This window comes from Sarcophilus harrisii, chromosome 4 (genome assembly GCF_902635505.1).
Source record: "Sarcophilus harrisii chromosome 4, mSarHar1.11, whole genome shotgun sequence".
In the NCBI taxonomy this organism is placed as follows: domain Eukaryota; kingdom Metazoa; phylum Chordata; class Mammalia; order Dasyuromorphia; family Dasyuridae; genus Sarcophilus; species Sarcophilus harrisii.
Genome location: NC_045429.1, coordinates 411,132,606 through 411,158,402, shown reverse-complemented (window position 1 = coordinate 411,158,402; position 25,797 = coordinate 411,132,606). Strand labels below are relative to the sequence as shown.

General features: G+C 38.0%; 1 protein-coding gene across 1 annotated transcript; it reads left to right on the top strand.

Annotated features, from left to right (window-relative positions):
- The first annotated feature begins 5,493 nt into the window (after positions 1-5,493).
- PSMA5 (proteasome 20S subunit alpha 5) lies at positions 5,494-23,037 on the top strand. The gene is made up of 9 exons (XM_003769720.4): positions 5,494-5,910; positions 8,713-8,779; positions 10,985-11,111; positions 12,849-12,916; positions 13,799-13,906; positions 14,016-14,074; positions 15,613-15,715; positions 17,293-17,379; positions 22,782-23,037. Exons 1-9 carry the CDS (start codon positions 5,882-5,884, stop codon positions 22,857-22,859), a joined length of 726 nt encoding a protein of 241 aa, XP_003769768.1. The 5' UTR covers positions 5,494-5,881; the 3' UTR covers positions 22,860-23,037.
- Positions 23,038-25,797: the final 2,760 nt, after the last annotated feature.

Sequence of the window (25,797 nt, the reverse complement as noted above, 5' to 3'; positions counted from 1 at the left end):
GAGTCACTCTTCACTTTTCTTTCACCCAATCAATTGTCAAGATTTGCCAGTTCTCTGCAATATTGTTCACAACTATAAAATAAAAGGAAAAAAAATAAAGGAAATAAAAAATGCAAGTGGCCAAAAATAGATACATATTTGTTTTAAAAGGGCTTTTTTTTTCCCTTTTTAATGAGAGGGGAGAGGAAAGAAAACTGATTATTATTCATTGGAAAAAATAAAATTTAATTTTTTAACTGTACCTAAAATGAAAAAAATTTATCTTATTGTGAATCTTGAGTCCATCACTTCTTTGTCAGGAAGTGGTAGTCATCATTATCAGAATTCTGAAGTCTCAAAAAATGTTAGTGTAAATTGTTCTCTTTCTATTCATTTCACTTCATCAGTTCTTGTCAGGTTTTCCAAGTTACCCTGAAATCATCCCTTTAATTATTTCTTATAGCACAGTAGAAATCTATAATATTCATGTGTCATAATCTGCTTAATCCTCCCACAGTTGATGGGTACACCCTTGATTTCCAGTTTTTTACAATTAGAAAAAGCTGCTATAGTGTTACTACTGGGATTATATCCCAAAGAGATTATAAAGAAGGGAAAGGGACCTGTATGTGCACGAATGTTTGTGGCAGCCCTTTTTGTAGTGGCTAAAAACTGGAAACTGAATGGATGTCCATCAGTTGGAGAATGGCTGAATAAATTGTGGTATATGAATATTATGGAATATTACTGTTCTGTAAGAAATGACCAACAGGATGATTTCAGAAAGGCCTGGAGAGACTTACACGAACTGATGCTGAGTGAAATGAGCAGGACCAGGAGATCATTATATACTTCAACAACAATACTATATGATGACCAGTTCTGATGGACCAGGCCATCCTCAGCAACGAGATCAACCAAATCATTTCCAATGGAGCAGTAATGAACTGAACCAGCTATGCCCAGAAAAAGAACTCTGGGTGATGACTAAAAACCATTACATTGAATTCCCAATCCCTATATTTATGCACACCTGCATTTTTGATTTCCTTCACAAGCTAATTGTACAATATTTCAGAGTCTGATTCTTTTTGTACAGCAAAATAACGTTTTGGTCATGTATACTTATTGTGTATCTAATTTATATTTTAATATATTTAACATCTACTGGTCATCCTGCCATCTAGGGGAAGGGGTGGGGGGGTAAGAGGTGAAAAATTGGAACAAGAGGTTTGGCAATTGTTAATGCTGTAAAGTTACCCATGCATATATCCTGTAAATAAAAGGCTATTAAATAAAAAAAGAAAAGAAAAGAAAAAGCTGCTATAAATTTTTCTACATGTGGGTTCTTTATCTTTTATCTTTTGGGGGTTAAAAGCCCTACTAGTAGTATCCCTGGCTCAAAGGGTATGTGTAGTTTGGTAACTTTGGAGGCATAGTTCCAAACTGCTGTCCAGAATGGCCAGACCAATTCACAGCTCCACCAAGCAGCAACGCTATTTTCTGCAACCCTTTTAACTTATGTCATTTTCTTTTTTTATCAACTTTGCCAATCTGATGGACGTGAAGTGATAGTTTATTCTTGAAATAGGATTCTTTAGGTCAGCTCTTCAAGACATTTATAGTCTATCAGTGTCTATGTCTGATTTTGTTGGCTTGTAAAGAAATCTACCAATCAACCTCATCCCAATCTTCTTTTGGGGATTAAATGAAATAAAAATTGTAAAATCCTTAATCTTCTATAGAAAGGTATAGTAATTACAGTAATCATCATCACCATCATTAAAACTAAGAAAGACAATGATAGTTGTGAACAATATTGCAGAGAACTGGCAATTAAAAAACTACTTTTTTCTCTTTTCTTAGGGATATGTGTGGCTCTTCCGTTCTTTATTTCATTTTGGGGAGGAGGGAGAAGGCATGATAGGGAGGGGAAGCAATCAGGGTTAAATGACTTGCCCAAGGTCATACAACAAGTGTCAAGTATCGTCCCATGGCACACTATACTTGCCTCCAACCTCCTTTGGAAGTAATATCCTCTACTCAGTAATGAACTCTTCCATCTCATCTTAGCCATAAAGATAGTCATTAACCATTAACCACAACTGCACCAGCTACTACATTCAAGAACTCTGAAATCCCCATAACCAACCATAATCAGATGAAACTTTTCACCTCTTCCTCTCCCTTTTCTTACAGAATCCTCCTCTTTATCTGCCCTGTGATTTCCATGCTTCTATTCCACCATTCTCTTCTAGATCATTTTCCAATCTTCATCCCTTGGTGAATCAATTCCCTTTTCTTCAATTACTAGCCCATTATTTCATTGATATACCTTGACAGATCTTAGCTTTCATAACTCCCACCACTCTCCTCTTTACTCCTACTACACTTGTTGCTAAACAAGGGTGAAGAAAATCACACAACCATTCTGATTGGGTCCACTACAAATTTAAATTACACAATTTCAACTGGGTCCTCACTGCCAGGTAACCCTTCAAGATCTACCTTATCTACTCACTGTTTTAATTTTTTTTTATTTTTTTATTTTTTTGGCTGAGGCAATTGGGGTTAAGTGACTTGCCCAGGATCATACAGCTAGGAAGCGTTAAGTGTCTGAGATCAAATTTGAAGTCAGATTCTCCTGACTTCAGGGCTGGTGTTCTATCCACTGCGCCACCTAGCTGCCCCACTATTTTATTCTTTACAAACCTTTTCATTTCTTCTCAAATCTTGAATGGCTCCCCTTTTCTCTTCTCCTCTCAGTGGGAATATCTAGCAGGGAAATTTGGAAGAGAGATTGTGTAAGAGGATAAAATATAAAATAATGCTGGAAACATAAGAGGGAACCTAGCTGTGAAGAGATTTAAATGCCAGTCTGAGGATTGTGTTTATCATAAAAGCATTAGCAAATCACTGAAGATTTTTTAGTTGATGGGTGGAGATGGGATTAGATCTATGTTTTAGGCATATTAACTTTTCTGCTTTTTGAAGGATGGGTGGGGAGACACTGAAAAGGGACCAGTTAAAAAGCTATTGCTAGAGTCGCAGTGAGAGATGATGAAGAACTAAAACTAGGAGAGGTTGCATGGGTGGAAAGACAATGATAGTTGTGAACAATATTGCAGAGAACTGGCAAATCTTGACAATTGATTGGGTGAAAGAAAAGTGAAGAGTGATTCCAATGTTGTGAAACTAGACAGTTGGAAGAATGATGATCCCTTCAATAGAAAAAGGGAAATTTGGAAGAGGGATGAGTGCTACAAAAAATGGGTTCTTTTTTGAATATGAGTTTGGGAATTGACATTCAAGAGGAGATGCCTATGAAGCATTTGATAATTCAGGTCTAGAGGTCAAGGGAGATTAAAGCTAGGAAGACTAGCTGTTACTATGTATGTACTGTGCACTATGATAATAACTCAATCCTTGGGATCACCAAGGTAGGTACAGATATTATAATCTAAGTCACAACTTTCGGGAGATATCTATACATAATAGGGAGAAGTATGATGGTGATCCAGTAACAGAGATTGAGGAGCAATACAATAGGCAGGAAACCAAGATATAATACTTCTACAAAAGTCGAGTAAGGAGACAACTAGAGATAGCCAACTATCAAGAAGAATGTGGCCTGAGAAAAGACCAATGAATTTAGTAGTTTAGAGACTGTTGGTAACCCTGAAGAAGTTGAATGTTACTTGAATGTTATGGTTAGAAAATAGATTGCAAGCTTACTAAGAAGTGAATGGGAGGTGAGTCATTGGAGGCAAAGGGTATACACAACCTTCCACAAGTTTGGTTGTAAAAGTTGGAGAAATAGGATAATCGTTTGAGGGAATGTCAGAGTAAAGTGAAGTAAAATGAAAAGTGAAGTTTTTAAAGATAGGGAAGATCTGGGTATATTTGTTAGCACCAGGAAAGGATCCAGTAGATAAAGGAATGTTTGAAGATGGGGGGGGGCAGAAAAAGGCAATTATTGAAGCTACTGAAGGAAATTTGATCAAGAGAACCTGTGGGGATTAGAAAAATCCAGTTCTTAACCAAAGACTTGAGTAAAGAAGGGGAGAATCAGGATGGGATGGGCTACAATAAAGTGCATATGATGAATAGACAACTCCAAATGGCTGGTTTTTATCTTCTCAGTAAAATATGAGGCAAAATTCCCTAAGATATAAGGGGAAGGGTGGCTTAGAAAGTCTGAAGGGAGAGAAATTTTGGAATAATATCTCAAAGGCTCAATAGAGCTAATCATGAAAGAACAAAAAGATGCTACACATGACTGTGGGGCTTATCAAGATTAGATCACATGAACTTATTACTGGTTTCCCAGAAGGGTTCAGAAACACATGAATAGAACCAGAGGAGGTGGATGCTGGGGGTAACCAAAGTTCGGACTTTGGCAAGGCTTGACTACTGATAAAACAAGAGATTCAGGGATAACTGATGGTGTGTGATCAAACTGGTCTGCCAGAGCATCAAGATTATAGAGAGAAGGGAGATTAAAGCAGGAGTGATAGACTAGGAGAGCAAGAATGGGTGGCAGGACTGGAGGTCATTGTGAGAATAGATTTAGGAGGGTTGAATATGACAGTGGTAGATTAAAACAGGGGTCACAGAAAAGAAATTACTTATAATAATTATTATTAATCAAGCTGCTGGAGTGTAGGACGCCCGAGAAGGGATATCCACTCAAGATGTTGGTGCAATGGTCTAAACCTCATCTATTAAATTAAAACAACCTTCCTATCCGGTAATTTGAATATTTTTACAATATTCCTAGGGGATTGTGATGCTATTGTCCCCCCTTTTTTTTTTCAGATGGGGTAAATGGAACAAGAAGCACTTATTAAGCACATAGCTATATTGGCATCTTTAAAACGTGCATATATGTTATATATATATGTGTGTGTGTGTGTGCACATATACATATATGAAATAAAGTATCTTTATAATGTACTCATAGCACCTAATTTCAATCTGAAATCGGAAAGAAGCCGAGGAAGGCAGGTTGTCAGAATTGGTTTTATCCTGATATAGTGGGGAAAAGATCAGGATTTACCGACCCACCACTTGGATTTGAGTTTAAGCTCTGCCACGTATTGGGGCGGGGAAACCTTGACCAAATCACTTCTTCTCCCTATCTCAGTTTCCCCATCTGTAAAACGAGCCGCGGCAGCCCAAGCTTTGTTTGGGCTCCGGCACCCACGGGGCCCCAGCGCATGCGCCATGAGTCAGGCTGGGAGTAACGGGACTCGCCAGACTTGAGCTGCAGAGCCGGGCGTCCGAGTCCGTAACGGCCCAGAGCCAGCCCGGTGCCCTTTATCGTCGTTCCTCCCCGAGCCTCGTAGCCGGGAGGACCAAGGACCGCGGCTCGGGGAGCCTATCCCGGGGTTCGCCGTCCAGGCCTCGTTCTACGTTCCAGGGCCTGAGGAGGTGCTCCCGGAGCCGCAGAAGGAAGTCGGGGGCTCCCCAGGTAAGGGAGCCGCAGGAAAACCACGGGGCCGGCAGGGGCGTGGCACGTCGCTTCTTCCTAAGACCGGAGGATGAGGATCCATCTTGGCCTTCTCCACAGGGCAGGAACCCTTCCCATTCTTCCCAGGCCCGGGTGCCCCTAGCAACCATCCGCTTTTCCAAGCGGAAAAACGGGGCTTGGCCCGCCCCTCGCCTGGGCGCCCTGAGCCAATCGGAGCCATGCCGGGAAGACTGGGACCCAATCTCCTCGAGAAGAACCCCGTTCAGCCAATGAGAGGCCGGAATCAGAGGGCGGGATGTAGGGGTCGCAGGCGCCTGCGCTGTTTGGGCCCAGGGCGCTCCGTAGGGGATTTTTCTGTACGTCCGGGGCCGGTGGAGGCACGTTGGGCCTGAAGAGTGTCTCTGTGGCCGCTGATTCCTGCTCCTCGCCATGTTCCTCACCCGGTCCGAGTATGACAGGTTCGTGCGGGCGGAGGAGTCCCAGGGGGCAGACGGGTGGAGAGAGAGACCCGCGGAAAGGCAGGCCACGAGCCTGGCCTCGCTTCTGCCTTGTCATGAGGCTCTCCCAGGAGCCGGCTCGGCGCGGGCTCGGAGACTTACAGGCCGCCGACCTCGGACGCGGGGCTCGGTCCCTACTTCATGCTTCCGGTCTCTGCTGAGTCATCGTAAGCGGGGCGGAAGCGAAAAGACCCGGCTTGGGCTCTGGCAAGGGGGCAGAGGGCCCGAACTTTAGCCTGTGCTCCGGAGGAGGGCAACAGGAAGTCCTCTCGAGCGCTCCCGGCCCGGCGGGTCGGGCCGTGGAAGTCGAAGTGAAAATGAATGAGAACCCTGTGGAGTGCGGTGGGAGCCCCCAATTCCCCCTTCTGTGGCGCTTTTCTTTCCTCGTAGGGCTAAATGAGCCCCTCAAGCTGCCCAAGTGCACTGTGGGAGCTGTAGTCTTTGCAGGTTCCCAGCACAGCCTCTTAGCCGATTGCTTTCCTCGGAGAAGCAGTTTATTTCCATGGTTTTTATTACACTGGTGCTTCCCTTTGCAATCTCTATGAGTGGATATCATTTTTTTATTATTATTATAATAACTTTTTACTGACAGAACCCGTGCCAGGATTATTTTTTACAACGTTATCCCTTGCACTCACTTCTGTTCCGATTTTTCCCTCCCACTTTCCTCCCCCTCCCCTAGATGGCAAGCAGTCCTATACATGTTGAATATGTCGTAGTATAGGAGTGGATATCATTTTTAAAAGCCATTTTTATTTTCTATAGGAAAAGTTAGGCCAGATTATAGATATTAAGTCTTGCAGCTTCACAACCCGCATTTTTAGAATTTCCTTTGCTGGGCCCCAGGAGGACGCCAGAAATGTAACATTTATGCCACGGACGGTTTTTCTTTCAGTTTCTGATTTTATCAGTTTCGTTTTGGCATCCCAAGGTCCATTCTGCTTTTGAAGCTTTTTGACTGTAGAGTTGGATATTTTCCTTCTACAAGTCTGAACGACAGTAAAGTTGAGAACCAAGTTTGATATAAAGTATATTTCCTGCCCCTCAGTCCCCCCCTTTCTTATTCAGTGGAAGATATGTGTAAATACATAAATGTGAAATTTCACATGCAAGTCCAGGCTTACATCTTTTTTCCCTAGGGCATTGAGAATGACTGTCTCTGTGTTACAACATAAGAGAGTTAGATGAGCACATTTTAGAAAGTCGTCATCTGCACTGACCTTTATTAAACTCCTATTTGCAAATGATAGAATCTTTTGGTTTGCTAAATGTTATGTACATTGAGGAGAATGCAATGGTAAAACAATCTAACTATAAGGGTAGTAAGAACAAGGTGCCCCTACAATTCAAAGGGAAAGAAACCATTTGGCTGAGAGAAAGTTTTGTAAAAAATGTAGCATTTGATTTAGGCTTTTAAGGATGTACGTGATTTGGCTAGGTGGAAATGGGAAAGGCTTTGTTTAGGGAACAAGATAGTAAGAATATAGGTTAGATTAAGAGGGTAATGTTTGATAAAGGTTAATAAGGTACTTTTGAGGTCCACTCATGGAATGCTTTCAAAACCAAGTTAAGTAGTTCAGATTTTGTTTGGTAAGCGATGGGGAACCACTGAAAGTTTTTGATCAGGAGAATGACATGATGACAATTGTGCTTTAGGACAGTTAATCTCTGGTGTGATGGATTGGGATAGAAAGAGACTGAAATCAGGAAGATGATTTAGAAGATTGTCAAAATACAGGTGAAATGGAAACAAAAAGTAAGGACCTAAACTGGGATATTGGCTGTAGGAATCTACTGTGGTAGAGGGATTAGTACTGAATAAATTTAGGAAAGATTTTTGTGTAGTATGGTAAAATAGGGCACTTTTAGAGTCAGGAATGCTGATTTTTAGGATTTTTAGGCTATTTCTCTAACTCCTTCAGCACGTCATCTGTAAAATGAGGAGAAAAGTACTTGTACTTTACTTCCACAGGGCTGTTGTGAGAAAAGCACTTTCTAATTATGAACTCTTACAAGAATACTAGATTTAGACTTAGAAGATCTAGATTTAAGTCTGAATTATGCTGTTTACTATCTCTGTGACCCTTTAGGTAAGTTATCATTTCTTTGGGCTTCAGTGAAGGGGATTATTCAGGCCTTTTCTAGAGACATATAATCTAAAACAGATAATATGATTGAGGCAAATAGGTAAAAGGAATAACTAAAAAGCAACAACATATATCTATAAGGAGTAATTATAGCTTAGAAGGGCAAGAATAAGGTCATAATCTTGGGATACTGCCTAGAGCAGTGGTTCTCAAACTTTTGTTTTCAGTATCTTTATCCTATTAAAAATTATTGAGGATCTCTCCAAAGCGTTTTTGTTTATCTGGATTATATTTATAGACATTTACCATATTGGAAATGAAAACTATTTTTGAATTTGTAGATCCTCTAAAAGGATTTCAGAGATCCCCAGGATTCTCTAGACCATACTTTGAGAACCACTGGGCCCTAGAGAAACATGAGAGCATAGAACAACCCAAAGAATTCTTATTCCAGTTAAGATTAAGCAGTAGAAATCATTGGTTCAGTCTGGAAAGAGTCTTCTCTGCTCATAGGTCCCATTCTTTTGAGAGTGTTATTTAACAGGTAGTGAATTTGCTGTCTAGTAATACGGAAAAGAAAGTAATACTACCCTAATTGAGCAAGTGGTATAGAAAAACTCAGCTTCATTGCTGGTGACACTTACTAATTTATTTAATGACTTATTTTTCACTACAGGGGTGTGAATACTTTTTCTCCTGAGGGAAGATTATTCCAGGTGGAATATGCCATTGAAGCCATCAAGGTATGGTAACAATCAACCTATTCAAAACATCTCTTGGTAATTATATTGCAAAATACTTTGAAATTGTTCTTTGCCCAAGATCTTTTCAAAAGTTCAGCTTCATGACTCAAAACTCCTTATTTGGAAGGAAGAGCATTTGGGATTTACTGGAGAATGATAACAGCAGCTCCTCTTTATATAAATCTTTATGTCTGTTTCCCACAACACTTTCTCAGAATTTAGTGTCTTTTATAAGTGCTTTGGGCAACAATTTGTGGAAAAAATTTGTAACCTTTTCTACTCTTTGTTTTTTAGCATCAGATGGGAGTAACTTCATAATTACATAAACATGTTCTTTGTAATATTTAGATATGGGATTAGGGTAGATAAAAGATATTAATATTTTTGGCATTGTTCTATTAGTTTGATACCTGAAGATTAGTCACTAGGGTGAGGAAAAATACAGCTTTCCCTAGAGAGAAATGTCAGGATGAAGATAAAAATGTTCTTGAACTTGGACAGGATATTTTGTACAAAGCAAGTATTTTGTATCTATTTTTGGAGCTACCTAAGAATTGTGACATTTTGTTGAAAAGAAACACTAGTGAAGGAATGCTATTTAGATTTTTGGTATTTGGAGAACAAAAAGCCAGTCCTATAGATTGATTTTGAGAGAAGTTCAGTAGCCAATATTTGTGAGGATTTATAATCCCAGCATTGTGCTAAGTGCTTTCAGTGGGATGGGGGAAATAAAAGGAACACGAGATACCTATAACCTTAAAACTTTGGGATAATTTTGGGATAACCTTAAAAATTTGGGATAATTAATATACATTAAACAGTGAAAGGAGCAGGGAAAGGGGATGGGGAGGGAGGGTGTTAGTATTTATTAAGCATCTACTATCTGCCAGACAGGTTGCTAAGCCATTTGGATAATAAACTTATGATGAAGATTTTTAAGTGCACTTGATGTTGAGAAGAGGGATAGTAAAGTTAGGAAAGCCTTAATTAAGAAGATTAGACTTGAACTGGCCTTTGAAGTATGAGCACGATTTGGATTAAGCAGTAGAATTTCCCCACAAGGGAAGCAATTTTTGGGAAAATCATTGGTATGTTCAAGACACTGAGGAAATGGCTTAGATTGGAGTTGAGCTTTTATATTGAGAAAGAGGGAAAGCTTGGGCATGATACCGGAGGGAACTGAGAGTCATTGTTGGTGTTTCGAGAGTCATTGTTGGTGTTTCAGGTAAGAAAGAATATAATGAAAACAGTATTTTAGGAGGATGAGTAGAACATCAATATGCAAGATTAATTAAAGTGAAGAAAAACTGGAAGGGAAATAGGCTATTATAGCAATCCATTCAAGAGATGGCAAGGATCTGAACTAGGAGTGGCAGTTAGAATGGGAAGAAGAAGAAGTCTGAAAATTTAGAAGAGAAAATTCATGCCCTTCAAGTTACTATGTTTTGTTGTTTTTATCAGGTTTAAAAATCCAGTTTTTAAGCAAAAAGAATTGTGTTGCTATGCCCACAAACCTGGTTAATATTATTGGATCAGAATAGCAATAGCAGAGGGAAAAAGACTGTCTTAAGGAAACAATGCAGAGTTTGTCTGAGCTTTCTCATTTGGGTTGTTTAATCCCTGTTTCTAAATCTAAGGCTGGAATCTTCCATTTTATTTTTTAACTTAGAATTTCCCCTTAATTATTAGCCTTAAAGTTGATCTCTTTTTTGATGACTTTCTACATCTTAGACATATTAAAATAACTATAATAGTAGCCAATAATAAAATACCTTTCAGAGTTTACAAAGAGCTTTCATGCATCACTTGTTGGATTCTTACAGCAGCCCTGTAAAATGAATGGTTTTGGTATTCTTCCCATTTTAGAGATGAGATTAACTCAGTACAAATTTAGTAGTATTCTTTTCATTTTATGCATCTACTTGATTTACAAAGGTCATTTCTTGCCCAAGACCTGGATCTTGTACATGGCCGGGCCAGAGCTCAGACTTTTGATTCTAAAGTTCTCTTTTCGTGAGACTGTATAGCAAGTATGACTCACACCAATATAGACCTTTCTCGGGAGCTCTGGTTCTTCTTGATGCAGAAGTGTACTTGATTGAAGTGTCAGTCTTAGCAAACCCTGTATGTTGCTTTGTGCCAGCAGATATATTACCCTGTTTTCCTGTTTATTGCAGTCTATAATGAGACTTTCTCTGTCCTTAGCTTGGCTCCACAGCTATTGGGATCCAGACGTCAGAGGGCGTGTGCCTCGCTGTGGAGAAGAGAATCACCTCCCCACTCATGGAGCCCAGCAGCATTGAGAAAATTGTAGAGATCGATGCTCATATAGGTAAGGCATGTGAGATCTGGCTGGGCTTAGTCTTCCAAGATGCTCCAAGGCAAATTTGTGAAATGGGAGTTCATTAGGGTAGACCCTAGTAGTATAGAAACTCTCCTCTCAGAAGGTACTGGCTTGTGATAGTTGGTTTTCCAGGCATCAGGCCAATGGGGCATAACTGCAGGAGCAGGAAGCAGCAGCTGCAGCACTCATTTGTATTTAACTTACTCCCCAAAGTGCCCTTCCCCCACAAATTTAGACTTGGCAGACCAGAGAGTTGTTGAAATGTGTAAAGGATTGGTCATAGGCCAGCTCTCTACGGTGGCTGTGTCTTCATTGGTGCATAATGTTAGCCCTGGAAGGGGGCCACCTGCTCTAAATGGAGATGATCAGATATAGCAGGCCACGGTTGTCCCCTAGGAAAAATGAGGGCTCTAACAACAGATCTTCTAAGTGACAAAGGTTAAGAGGAGTATGAGTAGAACAGGTCCTTCCACTGAATGTGGCTTTCCTCCCTTTTCTGGTGGTTTCTCTTATTTTACCTTGTCCCTGTTATTACAGCCCCTTTTCTGTAGCTGTTGGCATCCATGTGGTATTGCGGGGTGAACAGTTGTACTTATTTATAGCATGGCATTTGAATTCATTATCCAAAGGCAATTTTGTGGTGACCTTTCTATTTGTTGGACTAATGTCTCTCAGGTAGAATAGTTGGTTGCCTTGCCTGGGTGGTTTTCAAGCCACAGAATTGGATTTTCACTTGAAAAACCTCCCCTTGAGAGCTTGATATTAAGTGGTATTTATGGAGAGGAAAACTGAGTCCCCAAGAGAATAGGACCATTCAAGGTCATCCCAGTTCTGAGCTAAAAATTGTGTGCCCTTTTTGTGTGGTCACCTATTCTATGGAGGTGGCTAGTGGTCACCTTTGCCTGTGGTCTCCTTTTAGTCTCATCATTTGGGAACTGTTCGTTTCTAATATAAACCCCTGGTCTGAATTTGGGACTGGGACGTGTATAGGGCCTTTGTGGTAGCTATGGGCAGGATTGTTTGACAATGGGTGTTTGGAGAGAAATGGTAATTAACTCCTTGTAAGTGTATTGACATCCTCAGAGTAAAAGAGCTGAAGAAATTGCTCAGGAGTGTTGTTGTATATGGAAACTCTTTCCTGTCATTTTTGGTCAGTGCTCTGGCATAATGGCATAGAGGGTAGGTGATCTGCTGGACTTGAGAGTCAGGAAGACTTGGGTCTAAATCTAGCCACTGACATGTAATAGGGGTATGACTATAGGCAAGTCATTTTAATTTTCCTGAGCCTCAGTTTTTTTATTTGTAAATTGGGGCTAAATAGTAATTAGGGAGATGTTGGAAGACTTGAATGAAATGTCTGCAAAGCTTTTTGCAAGTCCTTAAAGCAGTTGAGCCACTTAGTAATCCTTTAAGATAGATAATATAAATATTATCTATTTATTTTCAGTGTGTTGTATAAATGACAACTATTAACTGTTGGCAGCTGGGCTTCCAGTTCTATTTCTGCTGTGGATTTTTCCCTCCATTTTTTGAAACATGATTTCACTTGGATATACAGTGGATCGCTTATTCCCTCTGTTGGGTAGTACATCCTGAGGGTCATTGAACAGTTGCCATTGTTCCACTCCAGAAATTACATTTCATTAATAAGTGAGATATTATGAAGCATCCAAAAGGGAAACTGGAGAGATTTACCAGAGGGTCACTGTTGCTTCTGCATTGCAGGTTGTGCCATGAGTGGGTTAATTGCTGATGCAAAGACTTTGATTGATAAAGCCAGAGTGGAAACACAGGTAATGAATGCTTCTAGACATCTCTTCTCTTTAGCATATAGTCAACATACTTTCCTTAATGGTGACATAGCCACCCCAGACTGCATTGTACTTGTGTCAGTGTCAAATACTGAATGGGAATTTTGGGGGGCTGAACCCACAATTTTCACTTACCTGAGGCTCAGAGCCTAGCTAGTCAAACCTAGATGAAAGGATGCCCATTTTTTTGTTCGCCCTTACAAATAACCCTTTGCTTATGGTGAATAATGATTGTGTTGAGTGTCTGATCCGGAAATACTGATTTTAATGGCATTTTTTTTTGGTTGTGCTTTTACTCTTAGTGCCTGCTTGAATCAAATGAAATAATTATGTAAAATGCTTTATAGATCTTAAAGTGATATGGGTCAGTTGCCATTGTTGTTGTTATCTGAAGGATAGGCTAGTAAGAAAAAAAGTCATGAACTCAAAAATTCTTTGAACTTATTTATAAGGTTGCTTCTGATACCTTTGTAATTAAAGATAAATTTTGATTTTAATACAAAAAGAAGGGTTATATGAGGACCTTGAGGCAAGTTCTTGCATTTATTCTCTAAAAAGATGCATGTTTAGTTTTCTGAGACTAGCCCTTTGTATCTGGATTGGGGTTAACCATCACTTATTGCTTGGAGCTTTGAGATAGCTTCTTAAACTATACTAAAATTTTTGGGACACTTTGTATTGAAGGGTTATTTCCAGAATAATTTTCTTCATTTTCACTAAGTCCCAAGAACCTGAGGTCATATATATTGAGCTTTCTGCTTCTGGTTCCATCAGCCAAAGGTATTTAAGCCTTCTGTTTACAACTGTAGCTGTACAGCAGTATGGTTAAAACAAAGGTTGTGCTATATTTTGCCATTCCCTTAGAACCACTGGTTCACCTACAATGAGACAATGACAGTGGAGAGCGTGACCCAGGCTGTTTCCAACCTGGCTTTGCAGTTTGGGGAAGAGGATGCAGATCCTGGTGCTATGGTAAGTATATTGTTAGTGTTGAGTTTTCTTACTGCCTCATGTGACTTAGGACTCTGTTAACAATCAACAATTTCTTACTTCTGTCATATCTCCTGCTTTTTCTTTCTAGTCTCGTCCATTTGGAGTGGCATTGTTATTTGGAGGAGTTGATGAAAAAGGACCACAGCTGTAAGTAGGTTTTTTTTGTTTTTTGTTTGCCCACTTTTAAGGGATTCTTTCTCTTTGGCAAAATAGCAGTAGCTTTCAGTCACTAGGAGAAGATATTCTTTAAGCCTCTATAGAAATTGTTCTGTAATTGTTGGTAGAGGTCTTCTCAGAACAGAAGAAATTGTTGTTAATTGCCATGTCTTTTTTCTCAGGACTTAAAATTAGTTATAAGAAAAACCTCACTCCATTAAGAAGTCAGTGAGAAAGTTAGGAATTAATTAGATTATTGTCCAGGAAGAAAGTCTCTGCAGTGGGATCATTTTAAATGTAGGAAAACATTTATAGTTTTGTTTTTTTTTTCTCTTTCATTAGTTAATAATCTCTGTGGCTCTCAGAAAGGTTTGGCCTGGTTTATATCTCCCTTTCTCTGTCTCCCCCATTCCTTTTTACATACATACATACACACACACACACACACACACACACCAGTATATATGTATAGACACACATTAAAAAGAGAGAGAATTGAGAAGGCTTTTGTACAGCGCACTTACTGGGACAAATTCTGTTTGAAAATAGATAATATTTCAATTTGGTTGTAGTTTTGTGTTTCTAGGCATAATGGTGCAATGCTTAGAGAGCCAGATTCTTGCTCTCAAAGAAGAGAGTTTTGTGTCCAGTGGGTTTCACATGGATCCTTTGGAACATTTGCACAGTATGATGCTTAGGCAATTGGCTCTCCCTCAGAAGATATCTAGAGCTCCTTGCAGGAAGGTTTTCATAAGAGAACTAGAAACCAGGACTAGTTAGAAGCAAATCCCACCTCCACCTCATACTATAATTCCAATCAAGTCATATCCCTTCTCAGTGCTTGGAGTCATACCCTACATAAGGATCCTATAGGCCATATTGATTTAGAAAACCACATATTAGTATAATCTATGTTTTATTACATTTTTAATCTGGTTCTGCACTTGGGAGTGTAATAGACTGCATATTTCACTCCTCAGTTCCAAACAACTCCATAAGACTATTCTAAGTGGCAGAGAAGGTACTAAACTGAATTGGTAGAAAGACTTCCCTCTACAGATTAAATCAGAGGGATAGTCCCTCTCGTTATTTCTTTATTTCTTGAAGATACAAACTTCAGAACTTTTTTTTAATGACTGCATTTGCAATGGTTCTATGACTTTAGGGTAAATCATTTCATATGGCCCAATATTTTCATGTGAAAAATAAGAGTATTGGATTAGACCATCTCTAAGATCCTTTTTTCTTCATCCTATGATTAGATATTCTTTTCTGAGCATCCTCAAATGTTATACATAAATGAAGATTTCTCTCTTCTAAATCCCAGCTGCTGTGTCTGTTTTCTTAAGCACTCTAACTAGCTTTGTTCTCTTAACTGTATCTGTGTCCAACTGTGTCATTTGGACTTTGTTTCTCTTTATTACGTGACTGGGTACTTAAGAAATTGTGCTTGAATCCCATAGAGTTGTGTGATATCAAATGCTTATCCAGATGATATATTTTAATTCTCATCTTTTTACAACTGGTAGGTTTCATATGGACCCTTCAGGAACCTTTGTACAGTGTGATGCTCGAGCAATTGGCTCTGCTTCAGAAGGTGCCCAGAGTTCCTTACAGGAAGTTTATCACAAGGTATTCAGATTCAGTCAAAGTGTTTTCTGTGTAGGCTGTGGCTGCCTCTTAAAACATTTGGTTATTCAATTGAAACACTCAAGAGTTATAGGATTATTTGAGATCTCTCAGTCTCAAAGCTAAAAAAAACTAACTAAATTAAAAGCCTTAAACTAAAGGAAAGAAACACTTAATGTCCGTGCTTCTTTTTTCTCCTCTTTAATAGTCAGAAGGATAAGGGCAGCGATCATCTCACATAATCCCCAGTAATATCCCTGAATTACTTGAGTGTCAAGTAGACTTTATTTTATGGTTGGACAAATTTAGGTTTCAGAGATAGATCACAGCAAAGTAGAGAAAACACTTTGTGTTCTGATCATGAGCCTCCTTCTTTGACCTAATAGACATAACTTCCATTGAAGTTCACCAAGAGTACATAACCTTTTTTTTTTTTTAGTTGCAGTATTAAATTGTTGTTCCAATTACATATAAAGATCATTTCCAACATTTGTTTTTGTAAGATCTTGAATTCCAAATATTTTTCTCCTTTTCTTGTTTCTCCCCTCCCCAAGACATCAAGCAATCTGATATAGGTTTTACATGTACAGATATTTTAAACATTTCCATATTAGTCATATGAAAGGAAAATCAGAACAAAGGGGGAAAACCACAAGAAAAAAAAGCAAACCAAAAAAAAAAAAAAAAAGTGAAAATAATATGCTTCAATCCACATTCAGTCCCCATAATTCTCTCTCTGAATGCAGATGGCATTTTCTAATCTAAGTCTGTTGGAATAAGTAACTAAAGAAAAAGTACTTTTCCAAAAATTTCTCTTAAGATAAGGAACCCCATTTTGTGAATCTCTATATATTCAAATATTCTTTAATACAATTCTCCAATCATCCTCTTGAGATTTAGAATTTGTTAATACTTAAAAGTATGGATAGTTGATTTTTGTTGTTGCTTTTCTTAAAGATAGAATGAACTTTTAAAACAAATATTCCTCTTGATTCATTGGAGGTTTTTTTTTTATCATTGTCACTTCCAAATTTCCATCCCTTGTCCATAATAGAATCCTTTTTTGTGAAAAGACATAAAAGCTAAACAAAAGTGGGCTAACATTTATGTTAGTCTAATACCCTCTCCCGAGAGGAGAGAGATATGTTTTTCTATCCTCCAGGATCATGACCGCATTGGTCTAAATTTTTTTGTCTTTTAGTGGTGTTTGCCTTTAAACTAAAGTGGTGGCTGTGTTCTTTTAGTCTTACATGTATCAGTTCAAATAAATGTTATGAATTCCATATATTTTGTCATTTATATGATACACTGTTATCCTATTACATTCAAAAACTACTATTTATCCATTTTCCCATTGATGGGCACCCACTTTCTGTTTTTTTTATCATGTTGTTGTTGCCACGTTTATTGGTGTATACGTAGGACCTTTCTTCTGCTTTAACTTTGTTGCAGTACACATGCAACTTCCACAGCAGGTGGGCCAAATTACAGTATTAAGACAACCTTTCTAAAGGGAGCGTGATTTGCTTTCTATGTATTACCTTATCCAAACTCTTCATCCTTCCCCTTTTTCCCTCAAGGCTATGACCCTAAAAGAAGCAATCAAGTCATCGCTCATAATTCTCAAGCAGGTGATGGAAGAAAAGCTGAATGCAACTAACATAGAGGTACCTTGGGGGTGCATTTCTTTTTCTTCCTGTATTATATCTCTATAGGCCCATATTAATGACTTGAGGAATGGTGTGGGCAGACCCTGCTTTTTACCTCTACATTCTACTCATTTAACATGCCTAATTTAACAAAGCTTCAAATATGGAAATGATGACTTCTTAATCAGGAATATCTACTATCTACTAAAACCTTATAAGAATGTATTCGTCTAAAGTCTTTCAATCAAAGAGTGTTTAAGTTGAAGGGGAGGGGAAGTGTCCAGCCACAAGGAGCTCCTACATCCCTGACAAGCTAGATAGAAAATAGTTACAGTGTATGAAGAATGATCCCAACTTTGCAGATAAGATCTAAGAAAAGAGCCAGGCACAAACCATGTGTAACAAATAAAGGTACCTTGTAATGTAATGCAAGGAGGTAAATTTGATTTCCAGGGTACAGGATGTGATGGGAAAAGTCCCATGACTGAAATCTGACTCTTGGACAGTGTACTTTATTTAAAAAACAAAACAGCACAGGTTAAATCAGAGGGGTGAATGTGGGTGAGGAAGACAATCATTTATCAGATGCCTGCTGTGTGCCAGACCTTTGTTGAGCTCGGAGGAATCAATAGGAAACATTCAGGTGAAGACCAACAACCAAAAAAGAAAGAATATTGTCATTGGCATCTCCTTCAGACCACTTGGAAAAAAAAAGAAACAGATGAGGAATTCTGGGAATAGATCATGAACCCACCCCCCAAATGTGTTCTAGCAGCAAGGGGCTCTGAGGTGATCCACATTTCTGTATAAATCCTGTCACTGTTCAAAAAGCAGAACATTTCATCCTTCTTAGTAAAGTACGTGGCTTAGGTGAGTACTGGCCCTGGAACCTGGAGGATCCAAGTTCAAATCTGGTCTCAGGCACGGACTAACTCTGTGAGCCTGGTCAGTTCTTTTAATCCTTTTCACCTCTGTTTCCTTTATGTATAAAATGAGTTAGAGAAAGAAATGGCAACACACCCTAACCCTTGCCAAGCAAACTCCAAATGGGCTCACAGAGAGTCAGATACGACTAAAATGGTTCAATAATAACAAAAGAAAATCTTGCCTTCCAGAGACTAGAGGAACTAACACTGGCAGTTTCTCTTCTGGTTCTGATTCTCACCAGTAAATGCTTCAGGAAAGATCACAGGATCATAGGATGGCCTCAGAAAAGAGAAAGACAGAATTTATTGGCCATCTGAAAGTTTATTAAAAAATACCTGTATAAAAAATAGAAGCAAAGACAGTAACAAAGAAGAAATGCAAAAACAAAGCTTTAACCTGTGATATTAGGAATGCTAAAGTTTGGAATAAACTGATACTGATGAGAGAGATTAGTGTGAGAAATGTTGGTTGGTTTTGGGATTTTTAGCTCCATTGAGGGCAAAGAGTTTCAAACAAGGGATGGGACTGCTTTGGGCACATACATAACAACAGCATGAAGAGAAGGCAAGAGAAACTTCATCTCTTCATAATGATTGCCTCTTAAAGGAAAGTGATCTTTGGATTAAAAAGATAATAAAAATGATTTAGTAGCAAGTTGATAACTAAGATAAGTAGAGAGATATAGCATATCTAGTTTCCTTGAATCAGATTACCAGGCCCAGATGAACTACATCCCAAGATACTGAAAGAACTGGCAGACGTGATTGCTCAGTCAGTCAGTCATCTTTAGAAGACTGTGGATAAGATGGGAGAAAAATAAATGTTCCTGTTTTCAAAAAAGGAAAGAGAATGAAGTCCACCAATGGTAAGCTGGTGAGCTTGATTTTGATTCCTGGTAGATTAAAGAATGTCTTATTAGAGGGGTATGGGTAGTGACCTGAAGTCCATACAGTGTCATCAAGCACGGATCATTTTAGGTAACAGCCTGATAGGTTAGGGGAACACTGTATATAGCTAGATTTTAGCAAAGGTTCTTGATACATTTTTACATTGTATTTGTAGGAAAAATGAATGTTTGTAGCCAAAGAAAGATCATTAATTATTTAATATTAGTTTGGAAGGAGGAGGGCTCTAGTGGATGGCCACACTCAAAATAGTTATTAATGTTTCGGTATCAACAAGACAAGAACTCTCTAGGGTTTTCTGCCTTTTTTTTTTTTTTTTTTTAAATCAGTGACTTAGATAAAGTATAGATTGGTGGCTTATCAAATTTATAGATAACAAAAATAAACATAATGGGGGGAGGGTAACTAATATACTGGAAATGTTTGTCCTTCATTCTAGAAAAAGACCATGACATCAGGGAAGTGATATCATGGATAATAGTCAATATCCAAAAGAATTTTGGTAGGCTAAAATATTGGGCTGACCCTTATAAGGCAAAATTCATCAGGGATAAATATGAGGCCTTGCCCTTGGGTACCAAAAAAATCTTTTCCACTAACGTCAGATGGAAACAGCATGGGAAAAGTATCTGGGGCTTTTGGTGGCTTGCAAACTTGAAACATATCATTTGTGATAATCCCAGTGCCCTTTGTCCTTGTCAGACACGGCCTGGAGTTTGTGTTTGATTCTGGGCATCCCAGTTTAAGAATGATATTGATAAAGTACAGGAGGGCACCCAGAATGGTGAAGAGCCTTAAGTTCATGACATGGACATTGTTTGAAAGAACTAGGCATTTTTAGTCATTTTGGAGAAAAGAAGACTAGATGTGGTTAAGGGTGGAAGAGTGATTAAGCCCATTCTGTCAGTCTTTACCAGGTCATACCTGGAACATCAGGTGTGTTATGGAGGGGACTGCCAGTCACGTCTAGTAGGTGGTAGTGGAGACACTTACAATTCTAAAAGTCTGATTTCTGTGAGTATTGAGCAAAGAGGGAGATTTGAAAATACTTTGAAAAAAGTTTATTATTGAACACAAATGTGACAATGCAACATTTGTTGCATTCATGTCTTGTTTATAATCAATGTTACATTTTTAGCATACAAAAGTAAAGAATAACTGTTTTTGCCAATTCATATTCAATTTAACAAACAGAAGCATTGACATGAGCAGAACATTGTGTTAAGCTCTGGAGAAGGTACAAAGGATAGATAAGACATGATCCCTGTTTTTGTGGAGCTTACAGTCAAATATGGGGAGATGATGGGTAGACTAGTAAGCATATCACAGCACTAGGGTAGATATTTAATTTCATTTAGGTATCCATTCCCTCCAGCAATGCAAAATGCAATCCATCTATGAGTGCCCATTCTCTGCAAGTCTTGTCCATGTGGCTATTCCTGAATAACTATAATATGATAGGAAATAAAAGATGATGATGATACCAGTAGTAGTATATTTGTAGTCCAAAGGAATGGTTTGCCTAAAGGATGGTATCTTTGCCAGGAATATTACTTGCAATTTTACGATATTTTTGACAGCCTTTATTTTGCAGGCCGACTTTTTAACTTAGCTTTCTCTGGTACTTTCCTGTCTCATCCAGCTTACCAGTTCCTCTTCCTATCTGTTTAGTACAATAGTTTCCAGATCATCTTATGTGAACTATTATTAAAAGTTTCTGGTGGACTTGATTATCTCTCTTTCCCCAGCCTTCCTCTTTTCTTTTCTGCTATTCCTTATGTGATATCATTCATTGAGACAGGAAAGATAAAGTGGGGAAAACACAATGAAGTTTTAGGGAGAGTAAAAGTACTTTGTAATTATTTGAGAAGAGAATTCACAGCTTATATGGGAATTTTTATATTAAATAAAATTTATATACAAATATTTTGCAATTGAGAGGGGTAGGATGTGACATCAAAGAGTTAGCTTTGAAACCAGGAAAACTTAGGTGCCAGTTTCACTGATGAAACACACTATGGCCCTGAACAAGTCACCTAACTCATAATGCTCTAGGCTAATAGTTTTCAAACTTCCACTCATAAAAATTATTAAGAATGCCCCAAATAGCTTTTGTTATGTGGCTTATATCGATTTCTGTCTACCATATTTAAATTTAAATGTCTTAGATCATTATGACAATTATGAAAGTAGTTTTGATCTCTGGTTCTCCCCTTGAAAGAATGTAGGGAATCTGCAGACCTTTGAGAATCGCTGCCATAAGCAAATTTCTAAGACTCTTAAATTGCAGAGAAGTAGTTGACCTGCATAAGTAGAAGGAAATTCTTAGCTGGGAGTTCTCTATAATGATGAAGTGCTAAGTGCAAGTCCCATCCCTTTTTCCTATTCTTTAGAAATGTTGGTGTTTTTCTTATATCCAGGCACTGGCTATGGCTTTTGAGACTGTAGTGGAGACTAAGATGAGGGTGAGGGGAACACTTCTTTTCTTAATTTAATACAAAGCAAAATCTTCAACTCTTCATGATATTCAATTCCAGCTTTCTCAAAACTTTCAGTGCAGATGAAATGGAGACAAATTCAGTGAGGATATAGTTGGAGCATAGATTTGGAATTGGAATATAATCCCAACTTTATCATTTTTCAGGGCAGGAACCAAATACCTAGAGTAGTGAAGTGACTATTCCACAGTCATAAAGGTAGTAAGTCATAGTTCAGGCCAGTCACCTGAATGCCTTTGGTTCATCATTGTAACAATTATAAAACTTATAAGTAGCAGGAGTGCTCACTTTTCAAATAATACAGGGGCATATTTGTGGGGAAGCCATTTAATTTAAAATTTTAAAAGTTGTGTGGTATGATTTAAATGGAATGACTTTAAAAACCAAATGTAGTAGCAGGTTGGACAACTTTCAGCTAAACATTGAGATGATGCTAAAGCATTTGTCCCTAGCTATCAAAGTGTAAATTAATCATTTTGAAACTAAGGAAGAAATGCTGAAAACTCTATGGTCTTAGCTAGAAGAATATCCAGCCTTCCTCACTTTATATCTTGATGGGCAGAAGGGTCAGGATTGTTCATTATCACTGATTTCCTGTTCATTGGTTAAATAGTATCTTTTTATTATTTGTGTTTTTTTTTTAAATATGTAAATGTTAACACTAGTGAAATTGCCACATGGTTTTCATAATCTTCAGTAGATGTTCTGTATGCAAATATGTGAACATTCTTAAACCTACCAACCATTCCCTCATGCTGCTAGCTTTTGGGTATTTTTCTTATTGTGGGTCCAAGACTCTCCTTCTACAATCTCCTAGTTAACCAGCAAGTGGTGAATCCATTTTAAAGGAAGAGATTTGGTCAACAAAAGCTTTATTTTAGAGACCTAGAGCTATTTTAGTGACCTGCAGAGCTCTGGTCCAGCCTGGAAAAGTTATCCTTAGGACAGCAGATCCTTTAGCCCCTAATGAACAGCTGCACTCCTAGTGGGCACCCCCTCCCCCATCAAGACAGGACGTGCCCTGAGCTATGCCCTGTGCCCGGCAGGGTGACTAGCCCAGCTCTCTAAGCCCTGCCTTTTTCTCTTCTAGCTGGCCACTGTGGAGCCCGGCCTGAAATTCCATATGTTCACAAAGGAGGAGCTTGAGGAGGTTATCAAGGATATTTGAAGGAAGAAGGACTGCAGAGTTTGGCCATGGCTCTCTTTAACTTTCAACTTTCCTGATTGCAATTTTTATTTCCGCTCTCTACTCCTGGGAAGACTTTCCCATGGTAGTTGATGTGTGTGTGTTTTTTACAATTTATGTACATAAAGGAAGACTGAAATAAAGAGAAACTGAAAATTAATTTGTTGTACTGTCATGTGTCTGTGTGCGTGTGTGTGTGTGTGTGTGTGTGCGTGTGTATGTGTGTATGTGTGTGTAAGTATGAGTTGCTTATATTGGGAGGTAAAAGAAAAGGTGACCTGTGCTGTGCTTTTCTTAAGGTAGGGTGCTCTCTCTCAAGTCTCTTGAGTCTTCTGGCACTTAGAACAACTTTGGAGGCTCATCCATGGAGCCCTTGGAGTTTGTGAGTGAATTCCAGCTAGTGAAACTCCCCCCTGTGGCCTAGAAGGTTCAGTGCCACAGAACATCCTTGTCAATCAAACAACTTCTTTTTAATGGATCTTAGAAAGATGATAGCACTGATCTCCCAGTCATCTCTCCTCCATACCCCCAATTAATCTAAATAATCATGAAGGAGAACAATAAGCCATGTACTACTTTAAGGCTTGTTTTCCCAAGTGACCAACAACACAAGACGGCTCTCTAGTGAGATAGTATAATCTGGTCAACTTTCTGTGAAATACTAATTGACTCCTGATAAAATTCATGATTCCAGTCTTGTTACCTTTAGAATTTAATCAAATTATGAAGAGTAGAACTAGGTCATTCTTCAAATCTTAACTATCCATAGAGCAAAGCCATGTATATCTAAAAGTTATTGGGAGGGACCTTTGCATTTAGTATAAAATAGGGTGAAAAGAAAAATTAACCTGAATAATTGTGGATAAAGAAGAGTTGATTGTAATTCACTTCCAGGAATCTCAGAATTATTTCCTTGGCTCTGAAATCTGTATTGATATTTAAAGAAGAAAACATGAATGAAAAATGTTAGACCAGTTCTAATTTTAGGAGCATGGTGTATTGAATTAAAGAGTTGGTTCTGCCTTTAACATATACTGGTTTTGTGACTGTCACAAAAACGTGACACTTGTTTGTCATTTGAATTCAGGGTCCTAAGCTACTCTTAAGACTAAAATAATTAAGCAGTTGCTGCTCTGCATTGGCCGTCAAAGTTTTCTCACTGAGCAATAGTGTACACTGATGAAATCATACCCATAGGGAAAAGAATCAGTGGATAAACTTTGGTTCTGACTTGGAAGAAACTAAATCTGAATCTAGTCTTTAGCATAAAATTAGAATAGGTTACAGAAAGGCCCTTGGAGATAATTCAGTTTAGGAAAAGTGGGGAAAGTTTAGGAAAATGGGGCCTACCGAGATTTATTTGCCCAACTTCACACAATTAATGGAAATCAAATTGTTACATACAGGGACAATTTTTTTTTATTTTTTTTTTTTATTTAATAGCCTTTTATTTACAGGATATATACATGGGTAACTTTACAGCATTAACAATTGCCAAACCTCTTGTTCCAATTTTTCACCTCTTACCCCCCCACCCCCTCCCCTAAATGGCAGGATGACCAGTAGATGTTAAATATATTAAAATATAACTTAGATACACAATAAGTATACATGACCAAAACATTAACATACAGGGACAATTTTTATTATATTTGGAAACTAAAGGATTTGAGGTAATTTGGAAATGAATTCTAAAGAGATGCTTTAATATACTGTCAAATTTACCTTCTGGATTAATTTCTCTCTTCATGTTCACCTTCATTTCTGGGTAAATGATAAAAGCTGGAACTTTAAATTATCTTTACATTCTTTTCCCTCTTTGGTTGGGAATTTATGGCTTACAGTTTAATAATTCATTATGCAAATGTTTATTGAATGATGTTCTGTCAAAGAACCCAAAGTTTCTATCTTTAAGCTCTATAAGGGTAGGAATCCTTTTCTTTTAACTAAACTTTCTCTCCTAGGGCCTACTCAGGTAAATATATTTGATGAATGAATTCATCCCAGTTGTAGTTGTGTGATAACACAGATGAATGAAAACCAGGATAGAAATTATCAGTCATCTCACTCTGAGGAGAGGTGAGAAGTTTTGAGAGTGATCTTGTGCTTTAATTTGGGAAAAAAATAGTCAGCTAGGAGTAACACTTAGGCCATAGCTCTAAACAATATGCAGCTCATGTTTTATGAGTTCACTTTGAATACCTGATGCTTCATTTTTAGTAAGAGTACAACCATTGAAACCAAAGTGAACTTTGAATCTTAAATAATTATATGGTTTTGAATAGGTAAACTTGGATGTATTGTCAATTCCAGATTTAAGATTTTCTCTTAGGTAGACTTTGGAACTATTAAGGTGACAACTATTTAATTTCCATTAGCTGTCAGTATTTTAAGGTTGTTATCCACATCCATTCATTCACCTGGCAAATTTTCTTGGATAAAATATTAAAGTTTGAATAGAAAATAAAATATTTGTATATCTTTTGACTGGGCAAATGAAATGGAATTTAGAGTAAAATGGATAAAATCAATTAATTCCAGCTTTTATATTGAATAAATAAATGCATTGAATAAATTATACATTGACAAAATTGAATACATTGAATAAAAATAGAACAAATAAAAGAAAGGAAAAATGTAATATTATAGATATATTTACAAATTGTTACAAAAATATAGTAAAGAATTATTAAGCATCTACTCTGTGTAAGGCATTGTGGAAAAAGACAAGATGATACTTTTGCCCTTGAGTATATAACTACAGCTGAAGGGTACTATTGTTACAAAGCTTCATATATGTAAAAGTGGCAAGGATTCCAGAGGTTTTCTAGTTGAACCTTTTATTTATAATTTATAATTATATTTATTTTAATGTTTATAATAAATATAATTATAATTTATAGCTGAGGAGAGTAAGTGA